Source organism: Lethenteron reissneri, chromosome 12 (genome assembly GCF_015708825.2).
Source record: "Lethenteron reissneri isolate LAM-NWPU_2019-01 chromosome 12, ASM1570882v1, whole genome shotgun sequence".
NCBI classification, from domain to species: domain Eukaryota; kingdom Metazoa; phylum Chordata; class Hyperoartia; order Petromyzontiformes; family Petromyzontidae; genus Lethenteron; species Lethenteron reissneri.
This window is the reverse complement of record NC_083790.1, coordinates 10,240,628-10,254,229: the sequence shown is the minus strand read 5'-3', so window position 1 is coordinate 10,254,229 and position 13,602 is coordinate 10,240,628. Positions and strand designations below refer to the sequence as shown.

The following is a 13,602-nucleotide window of genomic DNA, read 5'->3' as shown; positions in this document are numbered from 1 at the left end:
AAACGGTGGACCACAATCGTGAACTCGTGTCCACTGGACATTCGTTCTCCGAGGGCACGGATAGGGCGCATTCTCTTGTTGAGCTCTTGAAGCCAACAACTTGTACATCCATTTGCAGTTAATGCTCAATTCATATTTGCAAGGAAAAAAGTGTGGATTGAGGTTTGTTTAAATCAAATTTTTTTCGATATTAGATATTTTTTTCCTGTATACAAGAATGAAGGCCCGTAAACACGTTGGGTGATAAAAAACAACCGTGCGCGAATATCTTACAGGCCTATGTGCACAATGCGTTCTGATTGATAGGGGGGGAACGGTCGGACCAGGAAGAAACAAATGATATTTTTTTAGTGATCCAATAGGCAGGGGTGTGTTTGTTATTCTTATACTTTGGTCATTATCGCACAGCCTAATACTGTAAAACCTTTTCCACCGAGGCAGGCCTATAAAAAAAAAATCCAGTAACTTATAAAAGTTTATAATAAATATCCGATTGTTTATAAGCTGAAGTTTCAGCGAGTACCTCTTTCAAAATATAGAGCTGCACCTCGGCTGCTGTAAAGAAAAACGATAACTGAGTTATAAGCGCGTGTAAATGATGACGGTGGTATAAATACTTTTTAACTTGTGCTTCTCAAGCACTACCAACGCTGTTCCCGAAACCTCATTAGAAGTTCCATCATTATTACCCACCCACCAGTTAAAGCGTTGTTGAACGTTCCTCCAGATGGATCGATACTCTCCCAGTTGCAGACGTTGCCCTTGACTCCTATAATTATCGAATAACAATCTTTGTAAATTATCCATTTGTAGTTGATAAAATGTCACCAAGGTGTGCTTAAGGCATTTGAGTCCTGTATTTTTCAAAAATGATCTGAACAACATTTAAAAATCAATTGTATGGCTTGGTGGCCCATTTGTTAGTGCTCCACCTGTAACTAAAAGGCCATGAGCTCAAAACAGTGTCAGAAGTTGACTTGACCTGAGAAGTCATGCGTGATCGCCCTATGGATAGAATAATCCCTGTCATAGGAACTTGGAAATCTTCAATCTGATGATGGTTTTAAATCATGCCCAGTCTGAATGTGGAGGGGATGAATCCTGGCATTCCTACCTGTTACCTTAACTATATCAGGACTGTGGAAAAGACTGGAGCAGTTTCATGGAATAGGTTACATCTGGCACGACGGTGATCGAGGTTGGGATGACCCTTTGTCTCTCCGGCTTGACAGTGTTCTCGTCATTGCATTTGATGTGTCTAAGCTGGCCAATGCTTCTCCCACATTGTCAAACCGTACGCTGTGAGCATGGTGTTGCATCTTTGGTACATCAGCGATGCGTTATAGATACATTAAATATGTGACAGGTCATTAACCCCATGAGCAATGGTGTGTTTAATCTTGGCAGAAGTTCCCATTATGCCATTAGCTGAATTTGAATTTACGCTGTTTAAATTCAAATTCATCCGTACGCAATTTGTAAAGGTAAAGGATATTAAAAAAATATGTTAAACAGAATGCCGATTTTATATTCATGTAGCTTAGCATTTACCGTTTAATTGTTTATGAGTGCAGCTGCTCTCTGAAAACATTGAATTTAATTGACGTAAATGCATAATACAACGCAAGACAGATTCAACAGCCAGTCTGTTTTTAGGTGCAAATGATGCAAGTGTATCGCTGCTCAAAGGGCGCCGCAGTGGCGAGATGTTAACTATCTTGCCGTGGTATACAGGAGGTCGTTGGTTGGATCCGATCTTGATGCCTGTATATTTGCAGTTTGCGTGTCTCTCTCCCCGTGGTCGCGTGGATTTTTCTCTGGTTCCTCCATTTTTTCCCTCCACATTTAGAAACATACGTTTCGAGTATTTGGCTGCTATACATTTCCACACGATAAGCCACTTCATTGAGAAATCATTTCTGGCCAGGTCGCTTCTGAAAAAGAACTGTGGGCCTTACCTTTTAAATAAAAAGTTTAGTTCAGAATGAGCAGTGTGCAGAGTTCATTAAATTTGAGGTAGAAATTAAACTTTGCAACAGTGCCCCATCTTATATTCAAGCTGCACATTGTTTGTCCAGCAGAGCTGAATGAACGCGAGTCTCTTTTTAGTTATTTTTTTTTAGTTCCGCATCAGCACAGACCAGCGAATACGATGATCTGTGCTGATCTGATTTTTTTCGTAGAAAATAGTTTTGCATCTTTTTAGACTCGGGTATCAAGTAAAAAAAAAATCCTTTCACGTAGACCAGGGGTCGGGCAACCAAAATAACAAAAAGAACAATTTTTGTTTCTAATTCGGTGAAAAAAAACTAAATATTTAAAAAGCCGCAATGCCATGTGAATAATGTCACGAAGCAGCAGTCCTTAAAGAGCCGCATGCGGCTCTGGAGCCACCGCAGGTTTCCGACTCCTGACATAGAATGATCCCTGCCATAGGAGCTTGGAATTCAGATTTGCACCATCTTCGAAAAATCCATAACCATTTGCCCGCTACTTCCCCTGCAATCTGCAACTGTCTTTTGTGGATTAATGGAATCACTCGGGACTCTCCTCCCACAATCTGTCACACACCGTGCCGTCGTGGACATTGTTTTTTTGTTCTCGATTTACGGGACTAACCTCCACGATGCACTGCGGATTACGGGAACCATAATATCGTCCTACTCCCCCCCCCATATCACTGTGGGTTATATCAGTCCAGCTGATTTCACACGTTTGGTGTTCTGAGTAGTGCTAGTGAGGCATACCTTTGTATGCCGACCCATTTAATCACCGTATGTACCTTATTGTAATGCATTGGTCTCAGTACAGTTGCTGTTGTATACTGCTAATTTAAAATAACAATCCACCCAACACCTGCACACGAGCTGATTTAATCGCTGCATCATCATCATCTTCTTCATTACGATCATCCTGACGATGATTACTCGTTTGACAATTCAAAACTATTTCTGAACGTTCTTAACATTGCTAACTTTTACCTGTCCCATAGTCTAGTCAATTTTTGTAACTATTGCCCAAAACATTGGCCTACTATATGTTGTCAATTACTTTGCAGTGTTCATTAATGATGTGGTCATTGTTTTTATTGATCTGTGATGGCTCGATTGATTAACATGCACACTCTGACCCAGCACACAGTGAGTGCAAATTTGCAAATGAAGTATTGGGGTCTTTAACACCCCGAAGCAGCAGCAAAGACAGCTTTCCCTCTGCTGTAATGTATTTATGGGAACATTTCTCACCACTCAAGGTATGGTGCGTTGAATAGAGTGTGACGGGAATTGAGTAGTCAATTCGACTCCCGAGGCATGCGTGCAATTGAATGTGTGTCGTCTGGTGTGCAGAGGTACGCGTACCCGGCCGACGAGCTGATGCCCCTCAGCTGTCGCGGCCGTGAGAGAGGCAAGGAGCCCAGCCGGGGGGATGTGGACGACGCCCTGGGGAAGTACGTGCCTCAATTAGTGTCGCCGCTGTTCTCTGTGCGTTTTGTGTGTGTTAATATCGGTTCCAAGATTTGTGTAAATGGATTAGATGCTATTTACTTGGTGGCAAACATCTGCGTTTGTCAGTTGACATGCTACCAATGTGTCCCATGTATGGGCTGCTCCATGTGCCTTCAGAGTGCACCTTGCCCTAGCACAAGTGCCGTCATGACATCACTGCCGCTTTGTGCCAAATAGCAGCTGCTGTTATGTTTGTGCGGGGAGTGGGTGGTATAATGGTTATCAAAGTCCCAGCCACCTGTGTTAGATTCTCAGCAGTGCACAAACACCCGTGCGGTCTGAACCTGGTTTAGTCAGTTTATTTTGAGTAAGGTCCATAGAGCTAAGAAGCTTTCTATGGTGACCTTCCCACAGTTAACTCAGCCTTGTTTGAGTGCTTGCCATGGGGTGTAAATATCACCATTAAGTGGCTAGTGTCACCAACCCTTCGTGTGCCATGCTGTCTCTAGACGATAGGCACTCGTGGCACGACGCTTGAGTGTTGTCTGCCGAACAGGTATCTTTAATTTATGCATTGAGCTAACATGGAGATACCAATATGAATTGTAGTATTATTAGAATTTGTTTGTGTGCTTGCTGTGATGTAGATGGGTCCATGGTCTTGGTTAAGGCTCGAGGCATGGAGAACAGAGAGCATCTGTGGGGGGTGGGGGGAGAATACAATTGAAGGGTGGAGATAGAGGCACAGAAGAGAGGCAGACAAGTGTGAATTACATCTTAAAAGAAAGACAGAAAACCCCGTAGACTGTTGAAGCAGTACCCTAAGCATCAATTCTCGTTATTTTAAGCCACTCAAGTGTGCAATATAGTTGGGTGGGCTTTTACTTTAAATTAAGTGATTATTTTAAACTCGGAACTGCAAGCGAACGTGCTTTTTGGCGGGACATGCATTCTCGAATCCTTACATTACGTGCAGTGCAGTTGTGACAATACTACAGTTCAATGCTTGGAATTACCAAAAATCCTGTGAAAGAGCAGTGGTATGAATTTTATTAAATTTTAATATTGGGCAGATTTAGTTGTCTGACTATTGTATCGATGTAATTAATATTCATCAGTGATGCAACACATTTCTTATCGTGTCAGGACTGTTATTCAATGAATTGGAAAACCTAAGAATCAGACAATTTGTTCAATTTTTTGCAAAAAACGGATGTGAAATTGACCAAACAACCTAATGCAAGACCCTCCAGAATAAAGCTTTAGACTCTGTAAGGATAACTAAATAAATACAACAATGACATTATTACAATTGTGCAGGAATTTATGCAACAAAAATGTTCATTTATCATTCATCCTTAACCCCCGGGAGGTTGACGTTTCTTCCGTAATGTGTCCTCATGAAGTTCTCAGAATGCCATACGTTTCACGCTGGCTCGAGAGGTAAAGACATTGCACGAGACAAGTTAATGATCCTCCATGAGCAAGTCCTCATTGTCAATCTTTAAACATTGTCGTGTTCTAGATTAACCCTGAATGTGCATGTCTCTGAACCCTTGTCGGAAGACCAGACGACAGCGGTTAATTTACATTCGTGTGGTCATCCGACCCAATGAGCACTTTAGGTGTATGTATACGTAGCCAACCCTGCTAATCGGAGGTGCAGAGGAAGGACAACAAACTACACAGAAAAAAGTATTTATGAAGAAATTAGTTTTTAATCTAGATTCAAAAGTGCCATAGCTCCATTGGCTTCCTAATATCGGAGGGAAGAGAGTTCCAGATGGACGCAGAATTGCATCTGAATGTGCACGATGCAGTGACCATCTTTTTTCGATGGCGTGCCAAAAGCCGCTGCGAGGATGACCAGAGTTCGCGTGATTGTTTATGTTCTTTGATGAGATAAGAAAAGTATTGTGATTCATTTGTGGCAAGCACTTTGTGTAATGAGTCCAACCTTATAATGCCTTCGTTTGGCAAACCGGAAGCCGTCGGGTCTTTAATATCTCTTTGTTTGCTCTTTCATCATCATACATTTTCTATCCACTGCTCGATAAAGGCCTCTCCACACAATTGTCCTTGCCCACATTCATGCAATGTGAACATCCGTGTCACTCATGTATATCAATGTATCTTATAGGCATATTTAGAGCAGACGTTCGTCAGCAGTCACTGGCATCACAGAGTAATTGCCAGGAACCATTTCATATTTTGGACAATATTTTTTGTTTGCACTGACAGGACCCCCATATTTGGAGGGAGTGCTCTTGCCAATAACAGCTGGTAAACCATAAGTATTTGTTTAGCATGCCTGACTCAACAGAGACACAGAAGAGCCAGAGTTTTCATGCTTATACAATTGCTTATTATATATTGGTCTTGAAGGACATTAGACATACGTATAATTTGTATGTGAAGATATAGAATGAAGGCTAATTGATTTATTGAGATATTATATTTTTATGATGTGTAACAGTCAATTGATATTCCACATTTACATTTATGATGTTGGACATGCATATTAAGTACAATAGCTGGAAGTAATGGAGGTGTAATGACTTAAAAATCAATAGCTCAATTTTCACACTCTATTAACACTTTGTAATTGAATGGTATTTTCATCCCTGCAGGTTTTCCTTGACGCTTATTGACTCTTTGGATACCCTTGTGGTAGGTGGAATCAAATTTTTATACTTGCTGGGCATTGTGTTTTTGTTCGGGTATTTATTGCATAGCTTCGTGCTTGTTGACAAAGCTGTAATCACTGCCGTGCACCTGTACATTTGCCTAATTAACCATGTGTGCATTGTTAAAAAAAATAGATAATGCATTATATTGACACCAGATTAACATGAAAAGTACTGTGGTGTGAGCTTTGTGCTTCATATCTACTATGTACACAGCTTAACTGAAGGTTTGATGAAACGGTTTTTCATGCGTGTCTAAACGTAGCATGCTCCTGTTTTATTCTGGGTTTGTTTGGTGCTATGCTTTCATCATATCTCTATGGAGACAGGGTTCGTGGATTTACATGGTTATCTTTTTTGTGAATTCAGAATCCTCTGGGGGTGTGAGCAGGCCACAAAATGGCTTGGCAGAACGTAGGCTCATCCGTGTGAAACTTTTAGTTGTTTATGTAGGGGGTTTTTTTTCTGGGCACTCCACTTTCTTCCGACATACAAAACACTGAATTCACGAGGAATTGGCCAAATATCCTGTTGTGGTACCCTCCTGAAAATGAGGGGACACTCAACGAGGCTTTCCAGTAGAGCTGGGTTATCCGATTATGGAAGTAAATGATCACTCTCCCAATTATCGGTTTGATTACCTGGCTGACAGCATCACACATTGTCGTAAAAATAGCCTCATCTTTGTTCCCACCATGTCCCCACTGGATGGGAGGTGACGGGCAATGGCTCGTGACGTCACTGGTATCATCAGCTCGTCACAGTGGTGGGCGTGTCTTATAGGGATTTCCTGCCTTCAGGAGGCATGATGCGGGGGTGTCTGCCAACTTTAAGAGGCACAGAAACAGTCTATTACAATATTTCATTCATCAATCGACTTAACTGACCAATCATCGCAGCTATACTTTCTCGGATAAAGATTTTTTGGATTAGGTCCCGTAAATATAAATGTGTCATTAAACCCGCCACCACCCAACAAAGCCAATTGGTAAGGTTTGTCAGGTAAACAAAACGTGCCAAATATTGACTAGTTCAGAAAACTGGTGTATTGGAGGGTAAACCCACAACAATTACAACTTTAGTATGACGTTTCACTGGTGATTACAACCAGATTTATCAGGCGATAGCCAGAATTTGAACGACACATTTATATTTACAGGATCTGACCCAACAAAATCTTAATTATGGATAATATTGGTTGCGAAAGCATACATTTTAAACATTTGTTTGTATTTCACCACTCTGGAAGCCGTCCAACAACGGCCGTGGCGTACGGATGTCAGTGCTTAGCGGTGGCGTGTTTCTGCGGCACGACCCTGCAGGTGCTGAACCGTCTCGATGAGTTTGAAGACGCGGTGCGCATGGTCGTGCTGGACACACGGCTCGACCACGACGTCGTCGTCTCCGTCTTCGAGACCAACATTCGCGTGCTTGGGTATGCGCTGCCCTCCCCGCGACGCAAATGTATATGCATGCGTCGTTCTCGCGACGGGCAAAAGGGGGAAATAATCTTCCACTTTGAACAATCCCGTTCATTTGCTTTATGTTGGACAACTGTTTGTGACACATTGCTTCTTTACTAAGAGTCTTATTTTTGACAGCTTTGATTACTGGACATCTGTGAAAAAGAGCTTTATAGCATTTCTGATTCCTCCAGTATAAATACATCTTCTGATTATTGTTATTTTAAAGTTTTTCTGGCATGGTGTGTGATTTGTTTTGGTCCCTGGATATTGTTTCGTGGGCTGGTTGGGTGATTTAACTCCTCAGACCTGCAGTACGTGCAATGTTCACTCGAGACCCACCCACAGTTACATCAACCGCTCATTTTTAAAATATTCATCCCTGTTGTGACAGATTTGAGTATCACATCAGAAACAACACTCGTGGTGACATTGCCGAGTGTAGACACGACCTAGCGGTAGCGCGCTTGCTGCTTGTTGCAGAGGTTCATGGTTCGAATCCAGTGGCCGCCCTGGTTATTACTGTAGGTATAAATAATCACAAAAATATGCACTGTCTGTATGACTGCTTCACAGTGCGTGCCAAAGTTCCCCTGGTGTCATTCGCAAGAGTGGGCTAATGTGTGCTAGCGTCAAGAGGCCAAATTTTCCAAATTCTGCAAATTGCCTGCAAATTACGCAATTGGGATTATTATATGGAACAATCATCTTCCCCTACTGGCAGACTAATGCCCAGGTCACTTTTACAAAATGAGAGCATTTTTTTAGAAATTAGTTTCCAAACCATTTCTACGTTCATTTTTATAAGCAGGCTATCTTTTCCAACCACAATGTCACGAGATGTGTTGTTGTTGAATTTAATTATAGTAATTTGAATGTATGGAGTAGTTTATTCATTTGTCATTCAAGATCGTGATTTTGACACTTCTAATTCAGAGTCGTCATGGAGGAAGGATTGGTGAATAGCAGAGAGCATCGTATTTGTGTGAAACTCAACATGCAGGGTTATGAGGCGCCTGCTAGATCATGGTGCACTATGTGGCATTCTGCCCTGTTTATGCTTAAGCTTCACGCTATACTCTTTAGTGTGTATGGCTCTTCAGATCCGCCAGTTTTCTCTGACATGCAAAATACTTATTAGGAATTGGCCAAACATCCCAATGCAAGACCGTACTAATGAGTTTTGCATTTTTTCTCGATGAGGCTTTCCTGGATTAAGTGCTATCATATAAGAGTGATTAATTTATAAACACCCTTCAAAATTAATTTGAAGAAATTACTGATAAAATATCAATAAAATTTCTCCTGGAACTAGATGTTATATGTACCAAAGATCCGCGAATCTTCATCACTACGACTGCTTGTTGAACTTTTTTCGCACCTCCGATTCGCACAGTTGCCTACGTACGGTGCGAAAGAAATTCAACAAGCATACATAACACATGGAGCCATTGCTTTCACGACATTCAATCACCTGTTGAGAAGGAAGCAGCGTCGTTTGAAATACGTGGGGTATCTATAAACGGATCACCCTGAATTGCTATTTACGTTTTGTGTTGTGCGCCAGCGGGCTGCTGGGTGGGCATGTGATGGCTATCATGCTGCAGGAGAAGGGCGAGCGCATGCAGTGGTACAGCGGGGAGCTGCTGCACATGGCAAAGGAGGTTGGCTATCGCCTGCTGCCGGCTTTCAACACCTCCAGCGGCCTGCCCTACCCACGAGTGAGTACTTCTTCGCCCCCCCCCGCACCACCTCCCCCGCACCCCCACACCTTTCCTCTGCTTACTCGCTTTATGCCTTGGCCACATCATCTGACCGTTTGCTGCACTGCTGAAGACAGCACCCTCTAGTGGTCATTGTACGGTGAACCATTCAAAATCGGGGACGTTACATCACTCGCGATGCATTTAGATTTTATTTATTTCAGCAGGAAGGGCCCAATAAGCGTCCTGTATATGCAAACTTAGAGATGCGATTCTCTACTGCAGCAGACTCACACGTCTGTAACTTAGTCTTTTAAGGATTTATTTTGCGCAACTAATTGGCTTATTCTTACATGTTTTGTTCAGTTCCTGGTAAAAGTGAGTGTCGTCATGCTTAAAGACCCCAACCCAAAGCACAAGCAGCCCTGATTTTGAAGCTGCGTACCTAGGCTGCGCAGTGCTGGTATATCCGACATGAATTTGCAGCTTCGTACATAATAAAACAGCAGTTAAGCTTATCACGGGTGCTCCGTTGTAGCACTCCAATTATATTGCTATCGCGTTATTAAGGAGCACCTGACTGATTTTAAAGCTTCGTGAACACAGGAGCTCAGTGGTGGGATTCGCTCGGTGCACTTACGTGAGCTCAGCATAACAACCCCCCCGAGCCACAACAACAATAGCTGGCAGTCGTAGTAAGCGGGGCCAAATTTTACACGTTGACTAAACAGCCGATGACATCTTCATCATCTCAGTGAGTCCGCGGCATTAGCATCGTGGATCTCTCCCGAGGTCTCCATTTATCCTTTGATGCCTCCGTCCGCCTGCGCGGTCGCCTTCACCCCCACCTGTGCCGCTGCCCCTGGCAGGTGAACCTCAAGCACGGCATGGTGCGGCCGCAGTCCAGAACGGGTGTGGAGGTGGACACGTGTACGGCGTGCGCGGGCACCATGCTGCTGGAGTTTGCCGCTCTCAGCCGCCTCACAGGGGACTCCGTGTTTGAGGTTACCTTGCGAATGCTTTTACACGTGACTGTCATGCGGTTAAAGAGCACCAGACGTGCAAGAAAAATACTTATGAAACGTATGTTTGTCAATGTTATATGTCAGTGGACGTCAGCCGACGTAGCCACAGAGCCATGCGGCAGCCTCCTCTTCCAGCACGTGCAGGGCAACCAGTCCGCCCGGCACGCCTTGACGCACTTCACGGGCAGAGACTATGTGCGCCACGGTCTCCTGCTCCCCCGCATTCACACAGTGGGTTGTCACGTAGTACGCCCATCATTTCCATTTAATAAGAGGTTTAAAAATTTAAATGGAGAGTGAGAATTACAGAAAACAATGGGAATGCAATTCTGCACTTTTGGTTACTGCAAAGCATTTAGGCATAACCTTGTGCTGTGTATAGATTCATGTAGGTTAATAAAAAAGCAGTATTTTTTGGGATGGAGTAGATTAACAAATTGGAGTAGTTGAGATAACAGGCAATTAAAATCCATGAAGGCTTGCTCTTCCGTCCTATGTGGTGTGTGTACTTATACTATCTGTCGTCTTGTGTGTTGCTATCCCTGTTTATAATTCGTGTATATTCGTCAGCATGTGTGTGTTTTTTGCCTTATAGCTCTACCAGTTGTATGGACAAGGAAATCTTGTTTGTATGGCACTGTCCCATTATAACTTTCAATGGCCGACTTGGTCAGGACACTACAATGCTTCTTTCCTGAAAGGTGATGGCATTAAAATCCAGTGCGCGAACAGGATAGTAAAAAAAATGTGTGCATCACTTTGCTGTACAAGTGAAATGACATTCCCCATCGCTGTGCGTTGTGTAGGATCATGCACGCAGGGCCATGGATTTTCTGTGGGACAAGAGGCAGAGAGGCAGCAACCTGGTGGGCACAGTCATCAACATCCACACGGGTGACTGGGTGCGGCGAGGTGAGTTAATGGTCCTGCAATTTTACTTAGCGAATGCTTTTACATGTGGCTTTCCCACAGAGCGCCAGCCACACGAGAGAAATAATGTGTTCATTATATATATGGCAATGCTTTGTGAGTGGACGTCAGCCCACGTAGCCACAGAGCCTTGTGACAGCCTCCTCCTCCAGCACATGCAGGGTAACCAGTCCGCCCGGTACGCCCTGACGCACTTCACAGGTGGAGACGATGTACGCCACCGTCTCCTGCTCCTCCGCATTCACACAGTGGGCTGTCACGTAGTATGCGCCATCGATATTTGGAAGCGGCACACACCCTGCCCTTGTCACACCGGAAGCGGTTCAACTGAACCCACCGGCGTCTTGGAAGGTCGTAGTGCAATGCTAGTGACACTCATTTTGTTGTGGTGCCAGTCAGGGCGTCATCGTCATCATCAGCCATGGTCAATCCACTGCTGGATGAAGGCCTCCCCAGGCAGTCACCACCTCTCTCGATTCTGCGATGCAACAATCCACCCAGCAACTGCACACTAACGTACTTGGTGGAGCACGCTTTAATCCCGCATTTGTGGAGGCTGTGTTTATCGGTCATGAAATATTTATTTTGTGAGAGTCTCCCAGCCTTTATGGATATAATATAGCCAATTGATGGTAGTGCAGATAGCAGGTTGCTAATCTATCTATGAATCTTGGAGATTTCTCATATGCGTCTGCTTTCCCTATTCATGTTTTTTTTCACATGGAACTTTATTGAATGCACGTGTAAAAATAAAAATAAAGACCACATTTGAAGCAGGAATGTCAAACTATGTCACCATACATGACATTCTGTAGTTCAAGTAAACATTCACTCCAAAGCACAACATCTCCCCTTGTGATGCCCTAGGCTACAGATGGAACAACTGTAGAATGAGAAACCACTCCAGTTCCTCTCCCTTGAATTGTTCCTCTGGTGTGTGCTCCTAAGAAAACTGTACTTTATAGAGTGCTGCGTTCTTTTTTAGAAACAATTAGTGCACGGTACCACTTTCTAAGCGTTAACAATAAAGATTTTGTCTTGCTATACCTCACGTGGCTAGCAACCTGGTATCTTGGGTGTGATTCCCAGCCGACTCTAACATCAAGGATAATTTTTATCTGAACTGTCCCAAGTCAACTCAGCCCTTGAACGAGTTACCGATGTGTGGCGGTGTGTAAACATTCGCACAGGAGAGACGAACGGCGGTGGGTTGTCAAGATGCTGGCCACGCCACCCTCTGCGCACCACTGGCCCCAGCTGTCTGTGTGGCTATTGAGAGGGGGGCGTGGATCTTTGCCTTTCTTGTTTGTGTTTGGTGCAGACAGTGGCGTAGGAGCGGGAATCGACTCGTACTACGAGTACCTGTTCAAGGCTTACATCTTACTGGGCGATGACACCTTCCTGGAACGATTCAACATTGTAAGTGGTGCATTTCACAGGGGTGAAGCAGGTATCTTTAATTTGGCTTTGTTCACGTGGCCCTTGAGATCCAGCCTCCTGCGCTTAAAGTAAACTTTTTTTATTTTACCATGTAAGGCCCACAGAGCTTTCTAGCTCTTTTTCAGAAGTGACCTGGCCACTTATTATAGCTCAACGAAGTGGCTTGTCATGATGTGGAAATTTACAGCAGCCAAATACTCTAAACGCCTGTTTCGAAATGTGGAGGGAAAACTGGAGGACCCGGAGAAAAATCCACGCGGCCATGGGGAGAACACACAAACTCAAAATATACAGGCGTCAGCGTCAGGATCAAACCCACAACGTGCATACATGGCGAGATATTAACTATCTCGCGAGATATTAACTATTTCGCCACCACGGCGCAACTGGGATAAACATAAAATATGTTGTTCCTTCCAGAAGCGCTGTTTTTAAAATGTAATTATGAAAATGGTTTTAAAATGCATGCAGGCTTGACCCAACGTGGGATGGATCGTAGGTATTTGCAGTCAACCCTTATTTTGTGTACGCATGAGTGATTCAAATACACGCATTAACGAATTGCACTTAATTCATTGGGCTCACAAGTCATGAAGCTTAACTCCTCATATGGTCTAATGCGTGTGCATTGATAACTGGTGCGTGCAGAATAGATAGTGTAATGAGTATAAGGGGGCAACATTATTACTGAGCATGGTCGTCTTTAATAAACTTAGCATTGCACTGAGGCCTCCATTTTTTAAGGTTGTATCAATCTAATTGAAATGTTATGAAAATGTCAACATTCATAAAAGTATTTACTTTAGTTTTATTTTATGTGCTTCTCTTTTCATCCCAAACCTTCTTATTATTCTTAGTTTTTTCTCAGTCTCCTTATCACTAGAGTCATTGTTTCCCGAGATTCTCAC

At 43.4% G+C, this 13,602-nt stretch overlaps 1 protein-coding gene across 1 annotated transcript in view; it reads left to right on the top strand.

The window, feature by feature from the left end:
* LOC133341890 (ER degradation-enhancing alpha-mannosidase-like protein 3) overlaps positions 1-13,602 on the top strand; it is a 45,625-nt gene that overhangs the window by 16,506 nt on the left and 15,517 nt on the right. The window contains 7 exon segments of the mRNA XM_061550702.1: positions 3,348-3,448; positions 6,077-6,116; positions 7,456-7,568; positions 9,164-9,317; positions 10,169-10,303; positions 11,131-11,236; positions 12,576-12,673. Of these exon segments, the coding sequence (XP_061406686.1) occupies positions 3,348-3,448; positions 6,077-6,116; positions 7,456-7,568; positions 9,164-9,317; positions 10,169-10,303; positions 11,131-11,236; positions 12,576-12,673 (747 nt within the window).